Source organism: Anabrus simplex, chromosome 1 (assembly GCF_040414725.1).
Source record: "Anabrus simplex isolate iqAnaSimp1 chromosome 1, ASM4041472v1, whole genome shotgun sequence".
In the NCBI taxonomy this organism is placed as follows: Eukaryota; Metazoa; Arthropoda; class Insecta; order Orthoptera; family Tettigoniidae; genus Anabrus; species Anabrus simplex.
This window is the reverse complement of record NC_090265.1, coordinates 1061707131-1061721208: the sequence shown is the minus strand read 5'-3', so window position 1 is coordinate 1061721208 and position 14078 is coordinate 1061707131. Positions and strand designations below refer to the sequence as shown.

The window sequence follows — 14078 nt, the reverse complement described above, 5'->3', positions numbered from 1 at the left end:
GCATTTTCATTTAGTTGATATCATTCAATAAGCAACGCACTTGCCACTGTACTTTTAACACAACGGATTACAGTATGCTGTACCTTGCTACTGTATTTCAAAAGAACTCAGTCCAGATACCTGGGACAGCGTTGGTAGGATAAGAATAAGATACAGTCCATTATGAGCAGGTAATTCATGTTGCAATGGGGTGAGAAGAGCATTGGAACTACAGTATAGAACTGCAAGGCCAGTGGAACGACCTTGGGTGAAAGAAAAATATGAATGGGGAAGGGTCGCCTGACTTCCATAGTTTCCTAACAGAAGCTGCAGTATAGTCCAAGCAGTAAACAAGATGAAACTCCCACAACTGAAGCACGTTAATCACAATCGACATAATCTTCATGACGAATAATAATAATAATAATAATAATAATAATAATAATAATAATAATAATAATAATAATAATAATAATAATTCCTCCTAGTTCAAGAAAAAATGTATCATGGAACGAACTAGACGGTAAGAAACTGTTTTGTTTCATGCTACACCTGCATTCTGGCAGAAGTCATAATATAAAAATAGGGTTTGCCTAGTAGCTCTCAGCACCTATACGAAGAGAATTACTAATATCGACGGCTGAGAACGAGAAGGTAAAAACAAAATTTTAAAATACAATTTTGCCAGAGCATTTTTGTTGGGTTTCGGTTAAGCGAAGTTTGGTTAAGCGGGGTTCTACTGTATAAGCTTATTTGTTGCTTCATGCTCATCTGTCTCAAATACCTAACACCGGTGTCTCTGGGACACTGGTTCAAGAAATAAGCAATTTCAGGACCTGCGGACATGAATTTAGGAATCTTCCGGAAAGAGTGAGAAGATAGCCTGGCGCAAAGTGGTCTGAAGAGTAAGGAACAGCATTCTCCATCAAGATGAAAGAGTACTGGAAATCCAGAAAGGTTGACTAGTATTAACCATGGCTCTAAAGAAGCCAAAACAATTTGTTAAAACATCTGCTGGATCTTGCATTATTATCCAACAATATTCAGGAAACTAAGCATCAAGTGAGATTTCTGCAGGAAATAGCACAGAAAATAAGTCTTAGAATTTCTTTTGAAAAAAACTGAAATCATGGTAACTGAACCACCTCTCGAAAATAAAATTAAAATTGATGAAAATGAAATCAAAACTGTTGATAAATTGAAGTATTTAGATGAAATTATAACTTATAATCTAAATAAATAAATAAATTAAACAAAGCAAATTATGGCACTAAAAACACACATAACAAAAAAAGCTTACCGACCGAAAATTAAGAGATTATAAAACAGTCATACAACCAGAGATGACTTATGCAAGTGAAACTATTTTCAAAACTCCTCATACAGCTGAAATTGATAAAATACTTAAGATAGAAAGAAGAATATTTATAATGTGTACAAATAAACAATATCAAGTTAATGGCCATTAGCTTCAAATAACACAGTTTATAAGGAAATCAAATTAGTATACGGAACATAATTAGAAATAAGCAACATCTCATTTTTTACATGTCTTATTAAAACACCGAAAACTAGAATTAGTAGAAAAATAATAGAAAAATTATGGAATAGCAATGCCAGGATTAAATGGATCACAGAAATTAATAATTATATTAATGACTACAAATAACACTACATCATCTCAAGGATAAAACAGACAAAATTAAAATTCTCAGTGACTCACATGTGATACTACAAACCAAAATTAATAAAAGGGCGGTAGGTAATGTGTTCTCAACTGAAGAAAGGATATCGGCATCTGAGAGGATGAAGAAATATTGGAAGCATAAAATAGCTAAATTTTCTTTGTATAATTGACTGGAGTAACCCTATGTTGGCCTACAACAATACGTTTCTCCCTATAGTGCAACAGAACAGCTCCAAAGGCCTTGGCCTACCGCACTACCACTGCTCAACCCCAAAGTAATACAGATTGTGAGACGTCATGTAGCCTGAACGACAAATCCTCTCAGCTGTAATTCTTGGCTTTCTAGACCAGGGCCGCTGTCTCACCTTCAGATAACTCCTCAATATTGTAATCACATAGGCTGAGTGGACCTTGAACCAGCCCTCAGATCCAGGTAAAAATCCCTGACATGGCCAGTAAAATGAAGCCCGGGGCCTCCGGATAAGAGGCAGGCGTGCTTCCCCATTCTATTACAGGCAGTCAAATGAAATTAGAACATTTTGTACCTCAGAAGTAATCACCCCAAAGCCGTTGCCATTGATGCTTTCAGGGCCTGTACTTATAGACATGATACAGGCTTTTGGGCTTATGCCGTGTCAACAAAATAAAATGAATTTCTTGACGCTTCGCAAAGAACTTTGCTCTGTGTCTTCAGAAGAAATCTCAACTGTTCAAGAGAAAGGCTTCTCAAACAATGAGGTTTGAATTTAGACGTTATAATAGAACTGGAAGTGGTACGTCAATCATCACCAGATGGCTCAACAGATGTGGTACAGCGCTAGCGTTCGAAGCGAGAGCTGACAAAACCATCAGAATCAGTCTGAGAGGGTCACATAACATAACAGGTGTACACATACGAAAGTATGACATTGACACAAGCCTGGAATGAAACAACTGGCGATGAGGAATGTACGAAATTGGAAAACACTGAAACGAAATAACACCTGTTATGTTATGAAACCCTCTCAGACTGATTCTGATGGTTCCATCAGCTTCCGCTTCGAACGCTAGCACTGTACCGCGTCCGGTGAGCCATTCGGTGACAAACGAACGTACCACTTCCACACCTATTATAACGCCTAAATTCAAACCTCATTCTTGGAGAAACCTTTCTCATGAACAGTTAAGATTTTCTTCTGAAGACACAGAGTAAAGTTCTCTGCAAAATATCAAGAATTTCACCTCATTTTCTTGACACGGCATAAGCCCAGAAGCCTATATCATGTCTATACCCCAAAGCTGTTAAAATATATTTATCCCACGGTTGAAGAGATGGTCAATCCCATTCTTGAAAAGGCTGACAGGCTGTCAACAGAACCACATCTATACCCAGTCACACACATCGTCATCCAATGCAAACCGATGTCCACAGATGCCTTCCTTCAGCCTCAGCATGGGGCCACAATCAACACACAGCACTATGAATACATGTTGCAGAAAGTGAGGTGCATCATATAGTCAAAACACCCGCACATTGATACTGAATAGCATTATCCCCCTACATGGCAACACTCGCCTCCATACTGACAACTCTATCAGGAATATGCTTCAGAGATTTGGGTGGGAAGCTCTTCAACAACCTCCGTACAGCCCACACATCTCCCCAAGTAATTTTCATATCTTGGAGAGCTGAAAAAAGACGTTCATGGACACTTGTTTGCATCAGACGACAACGTATACGGATGTGATTTCATCAATAACCTACAAGCTATTTTGAGAATGGGACCCACCGTCTCATCACCCACTGGGATAAATGTATTAACAGTTCTGGTGATTACTTTTGAGTAAAAAAATGTTTGACTATACTTTGGGCAGGTGACCCATTTTAATTTGACTGCCCCTTATATATGTGCTTAACATGAAACACGATAGAAGTCCATCAAGTTCGATAATAGCAATCATATTTTCATATAATTGTCCGATAATTTATGGATGCACTGCAATACCATAGTCTCGGCTATTGGTTAGCAAGACATTCTGAAGTAGCATCATTTAGGTACTCTACATGCCATACAAGATGGCGTCCGGGAGTAGTCGTGTGTCGGTATCGCTCCGTGTCTTTTGTCTATTAGAAGTGTTCAAATGTAGTATCACGTCCGTTCGAGTCTGTCTCCGGGATGAGAATGTGCTAGACTTCGACGTGAAATATGCAAACCGTTGGGAAAACGCTTTTGTGAATGGTTCGGAGCTTCGTATTTCGGCCCACGTGCTGGCTTTAAATGGAACTATGTATTTGGTGACGTCACAACCAGGCGACCTGTCTGCAAGAAAACAACAGACGAAGTCTAGCCCAAAGACATCTGGTTCAGCGATTTGTGTGCCTCTATTGGCTTTGTCTGGCGACATACATCTGAATCCAGGACCCCAGCATGACAGCGGTATGAATTTATTCTACCAAAATGTAGGGAGCCTGTGTAATTCTTTGACGGACTTTAACCTCGCTTTCAGTGACGCCAGCAAAGACTGTATTTGTATAGTTGAAAGTTGGTTAAATGATTCTGTTGGTGATAATGAACTGTTGTCTACTGATTACTGTGTGTTTCGTCAAGACAGACATCAGGTCCATAGTAGCAAACTGAGAGGGGTAGGGATTATGGTTGCTGTGAAATCTGCTCTAAGGCCAGTTTCACGGCCAGAGCTGGCGGGAGACTGGGAGTGTCTCGTGGTCAAGGCCATCCCAACATCAGGGAGGTCTGTGTTTATAGTGTGCTGCTACCTGCCACCGAACGAAGTGACTGCTAGGATGAGTAATCTTCGAGCAACACTGGCCAACGTTACAGCTGTTTTAAACCCGCAGGACATTCTTGTAGTCTGCGGAGACTTTGACATCAGAAATTTGGCTTGGAATCCTGGTCCCCTTATAAAACAAAGATGTGCGGATGTCTTCTTACTTCTTGAAATCGTCAGTGAATTCGGACTCAAGCAAATGTGTCACTTCCCAACAAGAAACGAGAACTTCCTGGACCTTGTTCTAATATCAGATCAATACTGTGGACACTTGGACTGCTTTGAGACGGAAAAGATAATTACTTCTGACCATCGAGCTGTAGAATTCACTCTATCTTTACCGCGAGTTATGCGTCCTGTACCGCAGAGGAAGTTAATGTTCGCATGGACTAAGGCCGATTTTCCTCAAATGAGAAATCTCCTTTCGTTGTGTCCCTGGAATTTAATCGAGGACTCCCCCTCCATTGACGAGGCGATAACCCTTTTCTACGACATCCTTCGCGCTGTAATAAAAGACACTGTACCGTCCTGGATAGTTAGCACGCGGAAGTACCCATGCTGGTACGACTCTGAGGTAATAGATAAATTCAAAGAAAAGGAGAGGGCAAGAAGGAAGTTTAAAAAACGGGCCATAATAGTGATTATGTGCAATTTTCGACCATACGCGGTGAATTTAAGCGTCTTCAGCTCATAAAATACAGAAACTATATAACTTCGATGGAATCAAAATTAGCTGCCAACCCGAAGTGTTTCTGGAATTTTGTAAACAACAAACAGAGGTCATCTCGCCTGCCATCTACTATGCTTCAGGACGGGGAAGAATTACAGGCCAAGAGGAGCATCTTGGACAGTTTTGCAGATACCTTTGAAAAGTATCACTCACCTGCCGCACAGTGTAATCTATCCGCTTCGTCCGTGTGTGATATAGGCCTAACTTCAATAGTGACCTCTCCAGCAGAGGTATCTTCAATTCTTGCTTCTTTGGATACCTCCAAATCATGTGGTCCAGATGACGTACCCGCAGTAGTATTGAAAGAATGTGCGTCTGAGGTAGGTAGGCCACTTAGCATCATAATAAATATGTCATTCTCGTCAGGGTATTTTCCGTGTGAGTGGAAGAAAGGTTATGTCATACCAGTGTTCAAGAAAGGAGACAAAATGGTGTTTGATAACTATAGGCCTGTTGTGTTATTGTCCCTAATTTCAAAGGTGGCAGAGAAGGTCGTGTATAAGAGATTGTACAGTTTCACAGTATATTAATATAGCGCAGCACGGTTTTGTACAGAAACGCTCTACCGTGGCCAATATGGCGGTGTATATCAATTTCATTTCAGAATCTCTCGATAGGAGGCAACAAGTGGATGTTGTTTATACGGACTTCTCCAAAGCCTTTGATTCAGTTCAACATGATGCTCTACTCACCAAATTGTCAGCATATGGGATAGGAGGAAGTGCTTTGGAGTGGATTAGAAGCTATCTCACTAATAGAGTTCGCGTAGTAAAAGCTGATGGTATTATGTCAAAGCCGTACCACCCTACTTCAGGTGTCCACCAAGGCTCTTTACTTGGCCCTCTTTTCTTTGTAATATTCATAAATGATATAACATCAGTTATACAACACAGTGATTGCCTTCTCTATGCTGACAATCTAAAGATCTTTAAGGTAATCAATAGTGAGTTGGACTGTAAGTTGTTACAGTCTGACTTAAACCTACTAAGTAACTGGTGTGAAAAGTGGCTGCTTGGTTTGAATACTTCAAAATGCAACGCAATTACATTTTCACGCAAGTTGGAACCAGTAAATTACCCTTAACATTTATGCAATAACCAAATAGCTCGTGTGAATGAAATAAATGATCTTGGTGTGACAGTTTCAAACTGCTACGGTCTTTCCTTCGAGAAACATTTAGACAAGATTTCTAGGAAAGAGTTTAAATTACTTGGCTTTCTGAAAAGAAATTGTGCCGAATTTGTTTCTCCTAGAACAATAAAAACTTTGTTTTGCACTCTAATCAGGCCATCGTTAGAATACTGTTGCGAGGTGTGGCTGCCTTCTCAGCAGTATTTAATACAAAACTTGGAAAGAGTCCAAATAAGGTTCATGAAATGGATCAGCTACAAGGGTTTGGGTATTTCTCTCTCTTCGTCCGATTACGAGTCTTTTTGTGAGACTATGAGCATGAGGACATTGCACTCACGCCGCAGATGTGCCAATGCCCTCTTTCTTTATAAGTGTCTGATGAACAGAGTGGATTGCTCAACATTACTGGAGCTGATTCCATTACATGTTCCTCGTCGCAATACTAGGCAAAGGTATATTTTTCATCTGCCTAAAGTGATAACTGTGGCTCGGGCTAACTCATGGCTTGTGAGGGCACTAACATCACTGAATGAGGTGGGTGAATCAGTGGACCTTTTTCACTCACCCCCGTCTAAAATCAGATATGCCCTAATGACCTCACAAATGTAAGGCCCTATATGTAAGATATGTAAATATGTAAATGTTACTAGATGTAGTTTAATAATGTCAATTATTTAAGGAGATTGAGTTTTATTTATTTATTTACTTTATTTAAGGTTTTGTAAATATGCATATAAAATGGTCTCTAGATTTAGTTTGAATTTGGTTTTTATTTTAGGAAATTAGTGTTATTTACTTAAGGTGTATTTGCTGTATATTATCTTTTATTGAATCATCTTTAATTGGGGAAATAACCTGTTGATGATAAATCTATTCTATTCTATTCTATTGATGTTCCTAATGCCAATTTTATTGTATTGAGTGAAAACAAGAGTGCACCACCAATGGTCCTTAAAATGTCAACAGTTAAAACAGGAAATTGCTCTTCAAAAATCAACCAACTCAGCCAGGATCAAAACTACAAATTTAGAATCATGAATCAGACACACCACCCCTGATCCATCAAGGCAGCTTATACTACTATACTAACCTCCTCCAGCTCCTCAGCTTCTTTGGTTACTTCTTGTTCAGCTGGAAGAGTAGTACTCAAATCAGGCAGCTGCTGAGTTCCTTCCATCTCTTGAGCACTCTTACTTGATTCCTATAAAAATAACTTCAGCTTTCAAAATAGAAATCATGCTAGGTTTAACACAACGAAGACCATAAATAAATGAACCATATTTATAACAAAATGTTGAGAAAACTAGGATCCTTCAGAGGCCTTGAAGGGGCATCCTGAAACAGTTTATATGCTGCAGTGTTTTTGTTACCTCCATCTTACAGCATCATCAGGCACATTCCCAGTAGTCCTCAGAAGCTGGGAAACTCTGTATTAGCCCATAATATGACAATGACAGGAGTAGGTACTGAACATAGGGCCTCTCAGTCAGAAGCCAATTTAGATTTTGAAAAACACTAGACCAGGAAGGTGGACAATTGTAAATCGAAAGAATATGTTTAGGAAAGAAAGATTATATAGAACGAGATAAACAGAATAAATACTAGTTGTTTGAACCTGCAACATCAGAATTTTATCATTCAGGCCCTCTCCATACATATTCTTGGCATAGTATTGTACCGTTTTCATCGTCGTGATAACGGAATAAAGGATGTCATACGATGTTAAAAGTTTGCCATGCACGGTAATGAGATCGCAAAGATTGTGTAATTGAGCCATACATCTAAAAAAGAATGAATATATTAAGTGAAATAGGCCGTGATTTCAGAATATACATAATATGGATGCATAAAATCAAGGAGGCCATGCATGTGACGGCAAAGATGTTCATTTGGCGAATTAAGTATGAGTTAGACGTAAAGTTATAAAGGATCCATGCGGCTGTGATAAAAAAATAATAGAAAGTTTTTAAAATTGTTAAAAAAGAGGAAGAGTGTGAACAATAAAAAACTTTGGTACGCAAAACTTCGAAGTAAGTTTATCTACGAAAAAAATAATCCTCGCGGAAAGAAGAAGGGAGATATTTCAATTAATAAGAGCTGAAGAACCTGCACAGTGAAGAAATTTTAGAGTTACGCATATATCTGATCAAATATCGACGCGGAAAGTCAGAAGAAGTTGAATAGTATCCGGACAGTAGTCGGAATATAAACCGAAGGCCGTTACGAAATACCAAGTCAAATTTAACGTATTATAGGTTGATTGGCTGGATAAAAAAAAATTAAAAGCTAATTTGATAATTTACCTGTTAAAATCTGTCACAAGGAATTGACATTGAATTTCTGACATAATAACCTGAAACGAAAATATAATCTAGATTCTTTGTAGAACATTCTGAAGGATATGGACGTGATATTAATTGCCATATTGGAAATGTTTCTTTCACATATGACTAACGGCTACAACACGAGAGGCTAAATCGGAGATGGAGCCGACTTTCCGACGTAGACCGCCCAGCTGTTCCTGCTAACCCGGGTTTTGAGTACAACCTGATGGTGACGTAACGGATGTTGGGGACTTTCTACGCAGCCCTAAGATGACAACATCGGAGCCTAACCCAGTCATCTAACATCAGCAGCTGCAAGCTAAGTTCCAAAGAATTATTTTATTATCTTGAGACTAATGTGTCGTAGACGTAGTATTTAAATATTTGTAGTGAACATTGGTATGTTGCTTGTTATGGAGTTCTTCGTGATGAAATCTCAGTCGGTACTATCTTTGCAATGAGATTATCCTAGTTGATTCATCATTATGGGAGTAGGTATTTCTTCCAGAGTTTATAATCAATGTCATAGTATAGGAATGTTTATAATTGAACAAGGAGAGATTTAAAGTGATGTTTTCAACCATTATGGGATTGAAACAACGTATACAAAGAGACATATCCCAGACGTAATGTTTTAAAGAAGATAGTTGATTTCTGAGTAACTTAGATCTGGTTACAATTACGACGCAATGACATGTGAGTAAATATTAACTTGTTTAGTTTATACATGTGTTTCATTTACAGGATAACGTGTTCATGTGTATTACAAATGAAACTTAACCCAGAAATGTACCGTTGCAGTACATTAATGATATGTTAAGATGATTTGCCGCGTAGTTGGAAATGATAAATGTTTACGTAGGGAAGTTAGGATTTGAGTGACATGTTGATGTGGTTTTACGAATAATTATTCGCTGAGATATATTTATGTGAATGAATGACGAGATATTATGGTAATTAATATTGGTAAATGGAGAGATACATATGCTTATGGATAATTTTGGTGGTAAATACGACGTATTACTGGCCAATGGTGATGTTTGACATATGCGGCAAGATATTAAAATGGTAATGCGAGATATATTGGGTTAGTGGTACATGAATACAATGAAATACATCGTAGATTTCGAATGTGGGTTACCGTAAACTGTTTTCAGATTAAATATCCAAATAAGAAATAAATAAGGGGAAACTTGTTGTCTTCATAGAGAATATGTCAACGTTGTACTGAATGTTATTTGAAGTTCGGTATCGAGAATGTCTTTAATTGATAGAGCAACTTCATAATTTGAATCTCTACCACAATTAAATAAAATAGGTTACCAAATACATTCCTACGAATTTTATGATACTTGATTGGACATTCGTGAAACCATAAATCATGATAGGTATATTTTCTATTTGAACTACAATAATAATTGTCCTTTATACGATACCTACATTTAATTTTAGGATGTTATCTGAATATTTTAACCAAATGACATGGTCAAAGTGACCAATATTTTTCATTTAATGATCGATATATATATTTGAAATAGCCATTTTGAGCTGTTATATACTTGGAACTTACTTGCAACTGCTGATGTTATAGTATTGGAAGATATACATGTGTTAGTGACAGAATATCAATTTAATATCGACGAAAATAAGCATTTTTTTTTTTTTTTAGAAAGAAACAAGAGCCGATGGACTCAGATTAAGCATATTTGTTATGAAGTTTACTAAGGCTTAGGGACTTAGATTTTTTAACCCATATTAATTTTTTTCGCTTATCAATTAATTGTCATTATTATTATGAGATAATTAATTTCAGAGAATATTTAACTACATCTTCAACAGATAGAATATGTACCTACGATTTATGTGATTAAGAGAATTTTTTCTTTATTTTTATGATGCGGATAATAAGAGAAAGAGGATCAGTTGAATCAGATTGTAGATAGATTAAATTTAAATTTTTCCATATAGAGAGGAGGAAGATAATTGATGTAAATAAATGTTATCAGATTTTCTTTTATGATTATAGAATCATGAAATAAACTATAGATTATTCAATTTGGAGGTTATTATTGAAGATAGGCTAATATCATTATGGTATAGATGATTTTGAATTAATTAATTTTTTTAAAAAGATATTTTTTTTTCTTTTCTTTTCTTCGAATGATTAGACTTGGACAACTTAACATTGACTCTGATGGATGGATGGTATCGATGGTAATTTATTAAAAAGGAAATGCGGTTTCCCAGTTGACCTCATGTAAAAATAATACTATTCACAGATGCATTTTAATTATCCCTGAGAGGTGTCGCGTAGCAATTTAAGGATTATCCTATCGATAAATGTGATATGAGAAATGAAGATTGCGATATCGCTTAAATTTCATGATGCGGATATTGTTTATTCAATGAATGTTAGAAGCGGGCATAGCTACCGACACTTAGCATCGTTCTTCTTAAATGCATTGATCCATTTAATGATCCGCAGAAGTGATGGTTGGATGAGGGGAAAATAGCCGGAGCAATTGTTGGGACGCCTAATATGGTGCAAGAAAGAAATCCCCTCAGGATGGTGCAGTATCTTATTTAAAGTCTCGGGAATCTTTTCCAATGCAAACTGTTTAATGTTAAAAAATATGTTAAGATCAGGATAACATATATGAAATACAGTTTCTATCAACTACATCAGGCTGATGACCAAGATGTACTTATCTCCAACAAAAACAAAAAAATCAATATTTTTATATTTGTTTGTAAAAGCATTTTTGGAAAATTATTGAGTAAAGTCCTTCCCGAGTATCTGATACTGTATATTAAGATTGTAATACACTACTGTGGTTTTTTTTTCTTGTTATTTTTTTTTTCTTTTCCAAGTTGCTTTACATCGCACTGACACAGATAGGTCTTATGGCAACAACGGGACAAAAAAGTGCTAGGAGTGGGAAGGAAGCAGCCATGACCTTAACTAAGGTACAGTCCCATCATTTCCCTGGTGAGAAAATGGGAAACCACGGAAAACCATCTTCAGGACTGCCGACAGTGGGGTTCGAACCCGCTATCTCCCGATTACCGGATACTGTGCGCACTTAAGCAACTGCCGCTATCGACCTCGGTGAATATGATGTAAAATAATCATACCTTGTCAAGTACCCTTTGTCTACATGCCAGCCTGCCTTTAATGCAGAAACATCTCACGATAAAAATAGAAAAAATAGGATAAAATAGGATATGAATATGAATTGTATGGCAATACATAATACCGCACATATAAAAGTTATCACATAAAACTAAGTCCCTTGTAGGTGTTTCTGTTTGTGCAGGCTAATCTCAAGAACAACCAGACAGATTCTGATGCAATTCTCACTGTTGTATCGAGCATTTATCAAAGAAGGTTTAAGTCAATAATAGATCCCAAGTACGTACAGAATTGCAGAACATAAACAGTTCTAAAAAAATGTCCGTGATGGTATATACCTATCTACTTTTAAAATGTAGCCCTCAGAAAGCATTTTTATGTTCTAGTCTGTTGTAAATCATATTTTGAAATTAATAATATGACCCTTACAAAAATAAATTGTTTATTCATATCAATAATCATTAAAATACCATTCACAGATACAATTTGCATGAACAGTTTAATAGCCACTGACGCTGCTTGAAGAAGAAAACTGAAGCGTTTGCCATGGAGGCCGCTGGAGTGATACTATAATTTTTTTCAGAATGAAATTAAATATTTTCACGTAGTATCGGATTTCGAAAAATAATAAACGAGTAAGCCATACTGTGGATATCATTTGCAAAAACACAAGTTTTGAACAAACTGATTACCATTTTAGACAGATTATAATGTGTATGGGCTTTTCTCCGACTTTTATGAAAAATTGGATAATACGATAATCCATTTAGCGAGTAAATTTTTTGCCATTATGAATTCTTGCTATAACAGACTTCTACCGCATTTCTCCGGTAGCATTTTTCAATTACCTGGTCCATATTCAAAATCTGATCCTGACAGTCCCACTGTGGTCTAGAACCACACTGGTTTTCCTCCAACTAACTCTCAACCACTGATCGCACTCTCCTTTCCAAAATGCCAGAGAACACCTTGCCTGGTACACTGAACAATGAAATACCTTGATAGTTGTTTCAATCCTTCCTATTTTCTTGCTTATAGATAGGAACAATTACTGCTTCCGTCCAATCTGAAGATATCTTACTAACATTCCATGCTAATCTTATTACTCTCATCATTAGCATCATCATCATCACCACCACCACCACCACCACCACCATTCTCCTCCTTTTCCCATACCCAGCTCCTGCCAGGTCGCAGCACTTATGGTAATTTTCCACCTTCCGCTCTCCCTCCACTATTCCTCTTCCATCATTTTGTCCTGTCCAGGTTTCTTCTTCTTGCTCTCCTCTTTACTGAATTGATCCACATTGTTCTAGCTCTCTTTCCCTCGAGCTTCATCTCCATTATCTGTTCTGGTATTCTCTTATCCTCTTTCAATGTCCAAACCATTTTAGTTTATTCCTATTAATTCTCTCATTTAGGTTTTCTATTCTGACTTTCTTTCTCACACCTTCGTTTCTCAATCTGTCTTTCCTAACATATTTCTTAGGTATTTCATTTCACTGGCTTAAATTCTACTCTCCTCCCCACTTGTCACTGTCTAGGTCTCAGCACCATAAGTCAATATGGGTGCATAACACATTTTGTCCCTCCTTGGCACCTCCAAACAAGGTTTCTTCCACTCTGGTAAAATGCACTGCCCTATTGCACCTTCTTGCTAATCTCTATGTCCAGCCTTGTGTTCGGCATTAATTCATCCCCTAGGTATTTTAAACTGTCCACAATTTTAAGTCTTTGACCATCAACTTTCAGAATGTCTTTCCCTTGTCCTTCTTCTCTTGATATCACCACAGTCTTGCTTTTCTCTGTGCCAATTTTCATACCATACTTTCCAATGTTGCCGTTCAGTGCATCATGTCGTTCTTGTACTTCTTTGCTGTATTTTTATTTCTATTCCTTCTTTAATAACATGTTTTTTCTACAAGTATGTTATGGTGTAATATTTATAGTTAACTTGTAAGTTCGAGAGACGGAAAAGCTTTTAAGTTTAACTTAGTCAACACTGGAAAGTATGGCTTCCTTCTTAACAAAATATATCCGTATGATCCAATTCCTTTTCCTTTCCTTGTCTTATGCTTCCCAACTGTGCATTTAAGAAACCCATTATAATCAATTCTACATCAGTTATCTCTTTTTTTTTTTAGTTTGTCTAGAAATTCCTCAATATCTTCCTCTTTGTTCTCTGTGATCCTCACCTTCATGATGCTGGGAACTGGTCACCCATTTTTTACAGTTCCCCAGCACCCTAGGAACTTGCAGTAATCTTTTCCGAGGTAATTTTAAAAATACCACATTCATATTTAGGCTGTTCTTATGGTGGGGTCACCA

At 37.2% G+C, this 14078-nt stretch overlaps 1 protein-coding gene across 7 annotated transcripts in view; it reads right to left on the bottom strand.

The window, feature by feature from the left end:
- Nucleotides 1–14078, bottom strand: part of scrib (scribble) — an 884084-nt gene that overhangs the window by 438354 nt on the left and 431652 nt on the right. For all 7 annotated transcript variants that reach the window (XR_011017587.1, XM_067137118.2, XM_068225382.1 and 4 more), the window contains exon 13: nucleotides 7384–7494. Coding sequence is in view for 6 of the 7 variants with exons in the window: in XM_067137118.2 (XP_066993219.2) it covers nucleotides 7384–7494 (111 nt within the window). In the remaining variant the exon portion in view is untranslated. The remainder of the gene's footprint in view (nucleotides 1–7383; nucleotides 7495–14078) is intronic.